This window comes from Lathamus discolor, chromosome 1, assembly GCF_037157495.1.
Source record: "Lathamus discolor isolate bLatDis1 chromosome 1, bLatDis1.hap1, whole genome shotgun sequence".
NCBI lineage: Eukaryota > Metazoa > Chordata > Aves > Psittaciformes > Psittacidae > Lathamus > Lathamus discolor.
The window spans coordinates 145,864,325-145,876,717 of record NC_088884.1 but is presented as its reverse complement, the minus strand read 5'-3'; the positions used below and the strand labels follow the sequence as shown (position 1 = coordinate 145,876,717).

Here is a 12,393-nt window from a genome sequence, read left to right as displayed (position 1 = left end):
AACTGACATCTCTCTAGCTTGAAATCAGTGCTTTTTGGACACAACTGGGAGCAGAAGCCAAAGAAAACTTTTCATGCCATAATTATCTGTAGAGATGCAGACAAATAACTCCTAGCAGGGATGATTTGGTATTAGGCAAGCAAAGCAAGAGCTTTACAATTCACAAACATTTCCTTTGCAAGTTTGTCACTTTGGTAGGTACCCAAGGCAGCCTAACAAGTATTGCAGGAGAAAAATAAAAAGGTAGTGCTAGAAATGGGTCTTTTTATAAAGCACTCACACAGAAATTCTGGCATCTCTAAGGCACGCATTTCTATGTTGTGGATGTAACTGATGAGAGAAAAGCTGAGGAAAGAAGGCTGGAGCTGTATAAAAGAAATGAATAATGCATATAGAAAAATGGGTAATAAAACTGAGGTCAGAGGGTGAGCAAACTGCTGACCTACATACACCTGAGTGAGGCGTGGTTCGGTTGGTCTGTGTCGTATTCTGAATGGAAGAAGACATCTGCAAAAAAACCAGCCCTCTCTACCACCCTGATTCTTGTGCTGTAATAAAAAGATTACAGCCTCTCCTTTCATATAGTCCTTACTCAAAGCCATTACATTTTCTCTTTCTTGAATTTCCTCTTGAGAATAGGCATCATTTGCCACCAGGAGCATGAAGTTTAGCTCAACATCCATTAACTTTAGACTGAGTTAAAAAAAATGAGTCATTTTTATCAAAGTCCTGAGAAATGGAGGAGGGAGTAAGTACTGTCCTTGGATCCGAAGACACTCTTAGTTTGTACATCTTGATTGTATAAAAGTGCATCATCTTATGAAAAAATGGGTACCCAAGAAAATAAAGTAGGTGAGTAGCTGTTAGAGTCCACTCAACACCTACATGGGTACTTCCAAGATTAATGCTTCGTGAGGAAACAAAATGAAAATAAAACCTGTATTCACCATTGCAATGGTAACATCAGAAGCTGCTTTGGCTGCAGTCATTAAATGGCTGCCACATTCTGGTCTGAGCACAGTGTGAGTATACCCGAGTGTAGATTAGCTCTGATGCAGGAACGTGAGCAGTGTTATACCCTGCGCTACGCAGTTGTTCATCCAGATTCTCCTGGCAGCTGCTAACCGTGAGGTCCCTCAGAAGGCAGCTGCCCTCAGATGAGCCCTGTGCCCTAACACGGTTGTGCACATGGTCTGAGCAAGTGCCTGCTTTAAGGGAAATCCTGCTGAATGCCGTTAGAAACTATGCGTGTGTTTATTTGTTGTGCTTTGGCTGCAGTGTGTCTGTATTGCATTGTAGTATTTCAGTATTGTCAGACCCTGAAATGATCTGTTCCATGCCAGAAGAGTGTCATGACGAGCCATGATGTGTAAACGCAGGTTGCACCATCCCTGGGCTTGGAGGCAGGAGGAGCAGGCAGGAGCCCGGACTGGCTCACCACCTTGCCAAAAAGGGCTTGGCAGCATCACAAAAGAGGTCACAACTCTTCTAAGGGGATGTAAACTTCCAGTGTCTGCAGCTCCAAATGCACATGCTACTTTTCATTCAGAGCACCTGCATTTTGCCTTGGTAACAGTCAAATATATCCTCAATTTTCACCCTTCCCACCAAGTGCTCTGTTTAGCAATAATTTAAGCATCTGCCTTAAAGTGACCTTAATAATAGAGGCTGAAAGCAATAATGACAGGGTAGAAAAGGAGGACTTGGACGTTATTTTGTGCTATGGTTTTGTCTTACAAACTAGAGCATACCACTTATTTGAGCATGCCATAAGCTGGTGTTCAAGAGACGCAATGTGTGAACTCAGACATAAGGTTGTAAGAGACGATTGCAGAGCTGTTGCACTGTGGGCAGGATATATTGCTTGGAACAGTGTGTTTCAGGAGTCTGTCAACTGTGGGTGATAGGGGGAAATGAAGATGAAAGTGCTTTCTGGGAAAGTAAATCTGGGAAGGAAAATAAAGCTGTCAAAGAGGAAAGAAATTCTAGCAATTGTTGATAGGGGAAAGTAACCTGGAGACTGAGAAGGGTACAGAAGAAAAAAACCATGGTGACATGCAGCTGAAAGAGATAACAGAAAGACAAAGGGAGACAAAAGAACAGGAGTCGGGGGGGGGGGGGGGGGGGAAGGGGGAGAAGAGAAAGACCTCAAAGATTTACAGGCATTATACACCTGAAAGTTTTTGGTTTGTCATTTAAGTGCTACATCCGGGAAACAGATTGCCTTTAGGTTAGGTACTGCCCATTCATTGTAGAAGAAGACTTTTGGGTAGGATTTCTGCCCCCAGGCCCTATAAACTAATGTTAAAACAAGGAGATTTCATGGTCTATTTTATTTTGATATATTTATTCCACCCACATTTATTGCTGAAGATACATTTCCACACAAAGCAGTATCTAAGTTAAAGATGCTGGGACAATCTCACAGCTCTTCAGCAATGAAAGGCAACATTTGGAGCCAGGAATGACTACTGCAATGCACAGATCAGGTAAATGTAAATGTCATTATGATGCATGCAGGTTGCAGGAAGGCTAAAATTTCCTGTGCTAGGAAAGCAGGGCAGAAGGAGACAAAATGACTGGATTGCAACATCGCATTCTAAAAACTTGATTCCTCCCCCTTGCTGGAATTTGTCTTAAGGCTCATGACTCTGGGAGCTTGGTTGAAGAGTTAATGCATCCATTTAAAAAGCAAAATGTGCATAGGGGCAATGGAGGGGAAGAGTGACACATGCACAGACAAGCCTTGGAGAAAAGGAAACGTGTCTGTTCGGGCGCATTTCTAACCCTCCCCTGATTGTCGCCCAACTGCCACTCCATCAGCATCTTCTCCTGCCTCCCTCACTTCATCACCTCCAAATTGTGCTCCCTGACAGTCACGAGTGGGGAATCAATCAGAGACTCCGCTCCTTTCAGCTGCAGGTACTGAATGGAGGCCACAGGGTGCTGTGATCTGATTAAGGCATTGTTGAAAATAGCTTTTACCTTTCATCTGAAACCACTATTCCTCGACTAAATCAGTTGGAGCTGGTAATGCTGCACATACTGCTACTTAGGCTCTAAAGGTACCAGAGCATCTACAGCTACAAAAAGGAATTTACCTTTTAAACTGCATACAGAGTAGCGAAGTAGATGGTTTCATGGTACAGCACATAGCAAAATTCACATCCTTTCTATTATAAAATGTGATTTATATAAATTTTTTTTACTTAAACAACAATTTTTAAACTATCTCCTATAATAAAACCAGACTTTTGAATGGTGTAAAATACTTCACATATATTTTTTCTGCTCTCACTGTTTTACATAAATCCAAAAGCAGTGAAATTTGTTCCCTCAGTTTCAGCACACAGGGCAGGTTTCTAGAGGGTGTTATCCTTCATCCTTCAGTGAAGTAAAATTTTCATTTCATTGTTGTGAATTAAAGCCCATAATTTAATTTGGTGAGTGTTTGCAGAAGGTCAGGCCGGTATCAGCAGTCTCGGCACTGTTCCAGGAACAGTGGCACTTTATTACCGTGCAGGGAAAACATTGTTTCTATGGATTGTGCATAAATACTGTTCGGAATTATTTTTGTTTTAATTTCCTGTCTGTGGACAAGCTGGATGCAACAAAAAGAACGGCCAAAGTGGTGTGCTAAGTTGTACGGGTAAACCATGTCAGGCATTATCTGAGTGGAGAACGTGGATCTGAGTGCCTGGAACTCAAATTGTATTTCCAATTTAAAACCATTCTGTAAAGAGATCAGATTTTCCTGATTAAAAACCTTGAGAGAGATGATATTTAATATCCACATCTACATTCCGTGCTGTGCTCAAGTTTAATCTCTGTCTAATAACGAGTTTTTTAAATAATATTGATTCAGGTGAAAGATAGAAGTGTTTCCAACAGGATATTTTCACAAAACAAACTAAATGACCTGAACACCCACACTTACCTGTGCACTGCACAGGAAAGAGACTGTGATCCTCGCTCAACAAAACACCAACAATTGCATCATTCCAAGTGCTGAGTCACGGTTACAAATACATGTGCTTGGAGAAAATCATGTACAAGGAGAAAAAAGCTTAGAAAACTGTGTTTTCTGACAAAGTCTGTTCACTTTTGCTCATTGCGTGTGTTCTTTCTGCCTTTGTACATCCAATGGCTTCTATTTCCACATGGGCAGTACCATGACAGGAGCGACTGCAAATATATATCTGTGAACCATGTGACTACACTGGGCATCATCCTACATCTTCAGTCCCGTATCTTTTGTAAAATCACCTCTTTGCCTTTATCTCAAGCACTTACCCCGAGTCTAAATTATCCATTTAACCCAGTGTGATTATTTTCACACAAGCCTTTGGGAGTCATCTAAGACCTTGCCACCTTTACGTGTGAGTGCTTGCAGCTGCACAGAAGAAAACCACTTCTTTGTGCTTATTTGATGGAGTTTATTTAAACCAAAAATACATTGAATTATGTTAATTTAGGTTATTGCCAAAGTGAAGAATGCATTCCATCCACAAACTCACCAATATTTATTTTCATTTTATTAAGAAAAAAATGAAATTATTTGACTTAAAAGCATTATTTGCACATGGACAAGCCCATTCTCCCCACGCCAGAATTCTTCTTTTAACTGACCATGACACCAAAATGATCTCAACATGGATTAGCTGAGATAAATTAACATGAAAAAATACTACAGATGTAATGGAAAGGTTTTGATTTTGAGACATAGATATTGAAGACTGCAACACATGCATTCATGTTTGAGGAGGATCTATTAGTGTCTCGGAAATTTTAAGAGATACTCAGACTGCAGCTGAAAACTGAGCAAACCTGTTGATGCAGAGGACACCAATTTTTACAGGAGAGTTTATGACAAATAAAGCATCTTCTAAGGCTTTTTATAAAGTCCCTTATCTTCAAAGAGCCCTCTTCCTCCTTTCTACTTTTGAAGGGGAAACGATAAAAAGCTCAGACAGTGATAACATCCATTTCCCATAAAACTCTCACTGCATTTACTGTCACTGCATTTACTGTCAGCTGAAGTGTTTCTTTACCTCAGAACTAAATCGCATTCAGCTGATGCCACAGTCACTTTCCAAGATCAGATGATAAACACTTGTATTTCTGTACACCACTTGTTGCTTCTTCTGCCACAGCTCACAGTGGTGCAGACGCATTCATGTGCATGTAAGAACATTTGGAGAGTGAAGCCCCTGTTGTCTTTCCCTCCTCTTCATCACCGACCTCTCCCCGTATCGCAGGGGGCTTTTGCTTTGCACAGCAGGTGAAAGTGTCCAGAAAACCCATGCGGAAGCGCTTGTTCATAAAGCAGTATATGATGGGGTTCACGCAGGCAGAGGTGTAGGACAACAGGTGGATAAAGGAGATGGGAGCCCCTGAGAGACGCTGGTCTGCGGAAGTGGTGTCAAATGCGCGCCAGGCATTGACACTGAAGATGGGAGTCCAGCAAAGGAAGAACAAAACCACTATCACCATCAACATGCGGATGACGAGCTTCTTGGCCATTAAGTTGGCAGAAGAGCTGCTGCTTCTCACCCTGTCTATTTTGCTATGGCTGGTAGCAGAGAGCTGCTGCAACGGCATTTTCCTTTTTCTCTTGGTTTTGTTGAGGTAGCATCCATCTCCGTCCTCATATTTGGCACTGCAGGTACTTGTTTTTCTTTCTGTACGTACAAGTTACTGCTTAAATGGTTGGCAAAACATCTCTGAACAACGATTCAAAATAAGAAACTGAGAATGGTGTCTAAGTCTAAATAAAAAACCTTATTCATGGCTGGACAACTGCTGCAGAGAAAGCACCGGCCTACTTCTGAGTCAGTCAAATACCAACTGCTTTGCGTCCACTATCTCCCAATATTCTTACATCCTAGCTCCATAAAAATTGATGCAAAGGATGTAAGAACACTGTTTACTCCAGTATTCACTGGAGATAATTTTCAAAATTATGTGCTTCTATCTAAAGTTGACAAATTTTGTGGTGTTTATTGCCAGGAATGGTCCTGATCCATGGCCAGAAAAAGAAATAAATCTTGGTATTTCCATAATAAGAAAATTAAAATTTGATATATCCTGCCCAGAGTCTTTGTAAACAAGTCGCAGATGAGGAATTACCTGCTAGTGAAGAATGGAATAACTGCAGTCAACAAATGCATCTGGCAGGTTCACAACCATAGCTGGCCATAATGATCATTTTTGCAAATAGTTTTGCTTTCAGTAGCCTCAAAATGACTGCTCAGATCTTCAACTCTAACTTGAAAGAACCCCAACCCTGGGTATACATGTATTGTTACCTCGTGAAGGTTTTCTCTGGCTGGCATCAAATTTTATTCCTCTGTAGAGTTCCAGAGAAATAAGGCCATATGCAACCATCATTATAATCCCAGGTATAAGAAAGAGCATGAGCAGCAGGAAAGTGTACCTAAAGAATCAAAAGAGAAACTGAGACCAGAGAACAGCACAAAACTGGAAAAGCTCCTTTTGCTCCAGGTGAGAACCGGAGGTGTATGTATGGCATGTCAAGATTTTTTCTGACAAAGCATTGTTTTGACAGCTCTGGAAATCAGGAGCTTACCAAGTCTTCTCCTTCTTCCCCAGAAAAGTACAGCAGGAACACAGCTACTGTGGCTGCAAAACATCCATCACCCAGTCTCTGCAGGCCCTGAGGAGATGGGCACCCCCATAGTGGTTAGAGGGAGCAGAAGGTTTCTCTGCCCAAGAGCAGGGCTCACTGCTGTTACCAGGTGAGCATCGGATGCCCTGTACTTTTGAAGGATGTAAGATTTGCCTTGCAGAAGCCAAGCAAGCCGCTGCTGATTCTCAAAGGAGCCCCTGGTATGGGCAGTCATTTCTTCCATGAGCTCTTACGTGCCAAGGGCCATGGCACATATGGGCAGGGACAGGGCAGCCATGACCTGGGCTTTCATCCCTGCAACCATGCAGAGCCCTCAGGGAGGGATCCCAGGGCCAGCCACCCTTCAGCAAAAGGAAGCAGCTTTTACTTGATTGCACTTCTGTTAATCTTCTAGGCAGCTTCTGTAATGTGATTACAAGTTGGGGACATAATTATGTTTAACTGCATTCATGAGCCTATGTCTTTTCTGCTCCTTGGGACTTTAGCGCAAACTCACTGATGCACCTGGGAATCCACGACACCAGGGGGAGAGAACTTTTCCCTGTACCTCCCTCCTCATCTGTACTCACACTGCTGAATAACTGAGACTATGAATGCATTAGTATAAATTTGCTGTTTATGGATACACCATCCTGAAGTGGTGCACACTTTAATCTTGTTCGCAGTTCCAACTGACAGTCAGTATCCAAAAAACTCTTACATGTTCACAGTGCCAGTCAAAATGTTCCGTCATTGTGCAAGGACACGACATCTAAGCAATATTTCTGCTTCTCTGCTTCAGAGGACCTTCAGACAAACAAATTAATGGGCAAGGCAGCACACAGAGGGGCACTTGTATGTGCCTGCGTCTCTCAAAGATTAATCAAGGAGTTCTCTGAAAAATATTTAAGTTTGTGTACAAATGAGTCAAAGCAATACTCCTACTTGAGGAGTGACAGATGCTTGCTTTACAGCAACAGTAGGGGTTTAGCAGACCACAGTGTGAGAATCATTGCCATGTTGGGCATCATTCCTGTGACAAGGGAAAAGTCATACAAGTGTCAAATGTAAGCAGCTTAAAAATATGATTTTTTTTTTACTTCTTAAATAAGCATGCTAGAAGTGTAAATGTATGCTGAACGTTAATACTTGATTTTCAATAGGCTTAATGCTACCATGAAATCCTGTTTTCTGCCAGATAATTTGCTAACAGTCAGTTATGTCTTACCAAGACTGCTGGATGACATCACTTGGCCAAAGGAGCCGACACATATTTGCTGTGGTGTTGTTATACTTGGTGAAAGGTACCAGCTTGCTGTAAATTGGGTATGGTGCCATGATGGTAAAGGAAACACACCAGGTAGCAGCAATCACCTTCAAGGCATGAGATTTTGTCTGCCAGACCCTGGACTGCAGAGGTTTGCAAATGGCACTGTATCTCTCCAAAGATATGGCAACCAGGTTGAATGTAGACACACTTACAGAGACACCTACATATATAAAATAAAGGTTAATTGTTTGTTTTAAAGGTTCATTTCATTTCCAAATAGTCTAGCTAACTTTCTGAATGCGTAGGGAAAATGAAATATAGAATTATTTATAATCTAAACTCTATATAAATATCATACTGATAAAGTCAGTGAAGAATATGTGGGCAACAGGTCTGGCTATCCAGACTGGTTTCTGCTCTGCATTTCTCTAATGCCAGAAGTCCAAGAGAAAAGATTCGTTCTGTCAAGCCACAAAATTCTGATAGCAGGGAAAGAAGACACTTCTCCTCCTAATTCTTCTCTTTACCACTGTGGTTTATCCACTCCACTAATTGGACTGAAATTAAAACAAGCATTTGTAATCAGTGGCATTATGCTGTTAACTACTATTTTAACACAAAAGTTCACAATCCCTCTTCTACTGCTTTAATTTTTTTAAGTATCCTGCTTGACTGGAGATCTGATTTTCTCATTTAGGAGAATTAAATATTCTATCACTTTTTAAATTAGATGCTAATGGAGTTACAAAGCAAAGCTGAAGTCATGAAGCAGAATCTTTGTCCTTCAAATGCCCTTAACTTTTCCTGATTATTTATTACAAAATGCAGCACAGTGGTCTGTATTTCTGTCAGTGAGGTGCCCCAGTTTATCACTACAAGATTATAAATATTTTTTCTTAACTTTGTCACAGTTTTTTCTTTCACTAAATGAGTTTCATTTAATAGTCTTTGTGAATGTTCTAACACGGGTCAAAATATAAAATGCCAATATCTTTACAGTTTGCTGTACACAATTTATCTGTAATTTAATACAAGTCATCCCACATCTTAAAATGAAAAATTGAGCATAGGTGATGCAATGCCTGTCAGTGTCAATTGAAGGCCCTGTCAAGCTGAACTGATAATGGGAAATACCCACATTCTGTCTCTTAAAACACCTTCATAATGAAAAATTTCATGTTTGAATATATTTCACTGGATTTTTTTTAAAGTAATTTACACAGTGTGAAATAAGAGGAATACAACAACGTTTCAGTAGTGGTTTGTGGCATTTATGGCAGCAATTCATTACAGTTGTTTAAACATGGCCTTTAGTTTTATTGGCTTTATCTACAAAAAGATGTTGATTTCTCATTCGCACACTTTAGGTGTGTACTTTCACAACACAGCAAAGTTCTCAAGGGCACTGGTTGAAAGGGTACCCGAGGTTTCTATAAGGGACTGAAGGTGTCCCAGGGTAGCAAAAGCTTTACACACTCTTCTCCTTTTTTTTTTGTTCTTAAGAAACAACAAATGCACATGAAGTTCTGGAAGTGACACAATCACTTACACACACGTACATAATCCAGGCATTCTGAAACTCTTGGCTCCACAAGTAAAGGGAGTATGGCAAGGCATATAAAAGTAATGTTTCTTAAAGCCAGCCTCTGAAACCTGTATCTGTACATCGTGATCTCCCGGTGAGCTCTGATCACAGCTGCTCTGTTCTCAGAAAGTGCCTGCTCTAACTTCCAGCTCCACAAATGGCACTGGCTTTGTCTGGTTTTATTTCTTTTTTCATGTGTCACTGCTACCAAAAGTCTGTGGGCAAAATCTGCCCTTAGTGAGGACCCTACAACCCTGTCACTTCTGGTGGGTGATCTGACCGCTGCTAATAAACCTGTCAGCGACAAGTAAGCAAGCACATGTGCTGGGCTCCTCGATAAGGCTTGATCATGCAACATATTTCTCACTTAACCTCTCACTTGATCCAGCAAAAGACTTCTATATGTTGCTAAAATTAAGTGGGTGCCTCTGCATTTTGTTGGATCAGGCTGAGGAAACTAGAACCATTATGACACTATGAAGCCGTTCCTTTGTGGTTTTGGTAACTGTTCAATGCCAGATGAAAATGATCAGTATTTTACAGGTCTCTAATGACCTTCTCACCTACCTTATCAGTCAGTCTTCAAAATAAGTATAGATCTCCAAGACTTACCCATGAAATAAGTGGCAGTTTTGCAAACAGTGCTTCCAAAAATAAAATCTTTCAGCAGGTTGGGGATGAGGGTGAATGGCATGCAGAACAGGCAGAGCATCAGGTCACTGACTGCTAGCGACAGCAGAAACGTATTGGTGACTGTTCTCATCCGCTTGTTTCTTATCAGCACTGTGATTACCAGGATGTTCCCCAAAACGCTGAGTAGAAATATCAGACAATACAGCAGTATTCGAATTATCTGATGCAAATCTGAAAATTGTCACAGGGAAAGATCAGGTATGCAGTGTACAGCTCATAGACTAGTATCGTGTTTCAGCCTTTAATCAAAAGTTAAAAGTCTTTCTGTATTCAGTTTTATTAAGGTTTATGTCTTTATGCCAATGCAAAATCAATGGAAGTGCTGCAGTTTTTAAACTTGTTCTGATCTGCCTGAATTGCATATTGTTAAAATACAATAGATGCAATAATGTGTTCATTTGAAGAGCCCACAGCATTTTGGGTGCACAACTCACTCACCATAGGAGATCCTCCTTTATGCAGAAGTAAGAAACGATACAACAATCAAAATGTTTTAGTACATGCATATTTTTTCCACCCTCAGATTGCTGTAGTTTCATTCATAATCACTTTCCTACACGGCATCAGATCAGATAACTTCATTGTTATTGAACAGCTGAAAGAGTACAAATTATGTTTCTCCAAATCCTTAGCAGAGTTGTTTACATTTTGTGCCCAGTACTGCTACTGTTTTAGTTCTGCATTATATCCAGATTTTTTTCGAATGAATTTTACCTTGGAAAACCAGCACATACTAAATTCTTTCCTGCCTGTTTCTCATCCTAACTTATCAGCAAGCAGTTGATTTTACACTCACAGAAAAAGCTTCCTGTGTCTGTTTCTTTCCATAATATCTCTATTTCCAGCTAGAACTAAAACTGCCTGGAAAAGCCTGTTCCTCTATACATACCTTTAGAAGGATAAGGTGGATCATCCACACAGAAAAAAGTGTCATTTTCCAAGATGATATCGCACAGGAAAGCAGTAAAATTGGTACTGTTCCCAAGGAAGCTAGCATCAACTATTTCCATTCTTCAGTGTCCACAGGTTAGCTTTGATGAAGAAGAGGGTAGGTTTGTAACTACCTGCCCATTCTTGCAGTAAACAAATACATTTCTGAATGAAATCTCCAGGAGAAACACAAGACAGGCAGTTGTTCAAGGAAGCTCTTCTGTCAGAAGCACCTGGCACACAGGTCCTGTTGAGGCTGAACAAGATTTATTCCAGGGGCACAGAAAGCAGTCCAGAAAAGCAAAGCATGCATGCACAGACACGCTCATGCATATGCACGCACATACACACACACACACACATCCCCTCTGGTACTTTTTTAGATCCACCCTTTTCTGTTACTGGACTACTGTGGGGATTATAAACAGGCTAGAAAAAGATTACAGCATTAACCCCTTGCAAGATTGCTCCTACTCACAGCTCTACAATATTTTCAGAGATACTCTGTTATGCCACAGCAAACAAATCACAACCAGGGAGTGATCAGAGTGATGAAACCATCTCTCAATCAACAACATTTAAAACGGTAAGAGTAGCTGAATAAAAGTGCAGAGAAAAGAAAAACATACTGAAGATTTTTTATGCCATACATGAAAACAATTCTTACCTTCGTGTTTTTCAGAGCAGACTAAAGACTGGGTATGCCCAGAAAAACAAGAGCTGTTACATTTGTCTCTTTTGGTGAAATGCTGGCTTCATACAAAAGCACTGTACTCACCTGATCCAAACCCCTGCAAGTCAATAGAAAGATTCACTAATGTCAGTGTTCTTGGATCAAGCCTTATGAAAGTACGGTATCAGAATTGTTGGTTAATATAAGCACAAGCCTACACATTTTCTCAGTGCAAGGACTTGTATACGACTCAGATACAAACTTGATGAACTGATAAACGGTGGCACTTTAGTTACACGTTAGTATAAAAACACAACGATCTTGTTTGTTTAGAAGAAACCCTTTCTTCTGAATTCTGCTTTTGAATACATAAATATTGTCCTCTCTGGTGCTTTCACAAAGTTGTAGGCTTTTAGCTTCCAGTATACAGATTGTTTATGGCAAAAAATGTAAATTAGTGTTATAAATGAATCTCTGCTATAACTCAATGAAAACAAATCTCACATTTAAAATCTCTTCTATGTAAATAGGCAAAGCAATAACAGGTTCCTAACAACAAGTCTGGACCCCTTAAAGTTGATATACACAGACTGGAAGGCCTGGATTTCTTTTCC

At 40.5% G+C, this 12,393-nt stretch overlaps 1 protein-coding gene across 1 annotated transcript; it reads right to left on the bottom strand.

Annotated features, from left to right (window-relative positions):
- Positions 1-4,641: 4,641 nt before the first annotated feature.
- CCKAR (cholecystokinin A receptor) lies at positions 4,642-11,186 on the bottom strand. The gene is made up of 5 exons (XM_065665292.1): positions 11,066-11,186; positions 10,096-10,347; positions 7,857-8,118; positions 6,309-6,436; positions 4,642-5,681 (listed from the first exon to the last, which is right to left on the bottom strand). Exons 1-5 carry the CDS (start codon positions 11,184-11,186, stop codon positions 5,155-5,157), a joined length of 1,290 nt encoding a protein of 429 aa, XP_065521364.1. The 3' UTR covers positions 4,642-5,154.
- Between the last annotated feature and the right edge of the window lie 1,207 nt (positions 11,187-12,393).

Coding starts and splice junctions, on each gene's coding strand:
- CCKAR (XM_065665292.1), bottom strand. CDS start 11,186: ATGGAAATAGTTGATGCTAGCTTCCTTGGGAACAGTACCAATTTTACT. Junction 10,348..11,065: donor TCCACCTTATCCTTCTAAAG/GTATGTATAGAG, acceptor GACAATTTTCAG/ATTTGCATCAGATAATTCGA. Junction 8,119..10,095: donor AACTGCCACTTATTTCATGG/GTAAGTCTTGGA, acceptor TTATATATGTAG/GTGTCTCTGTAAGTGTGTCT.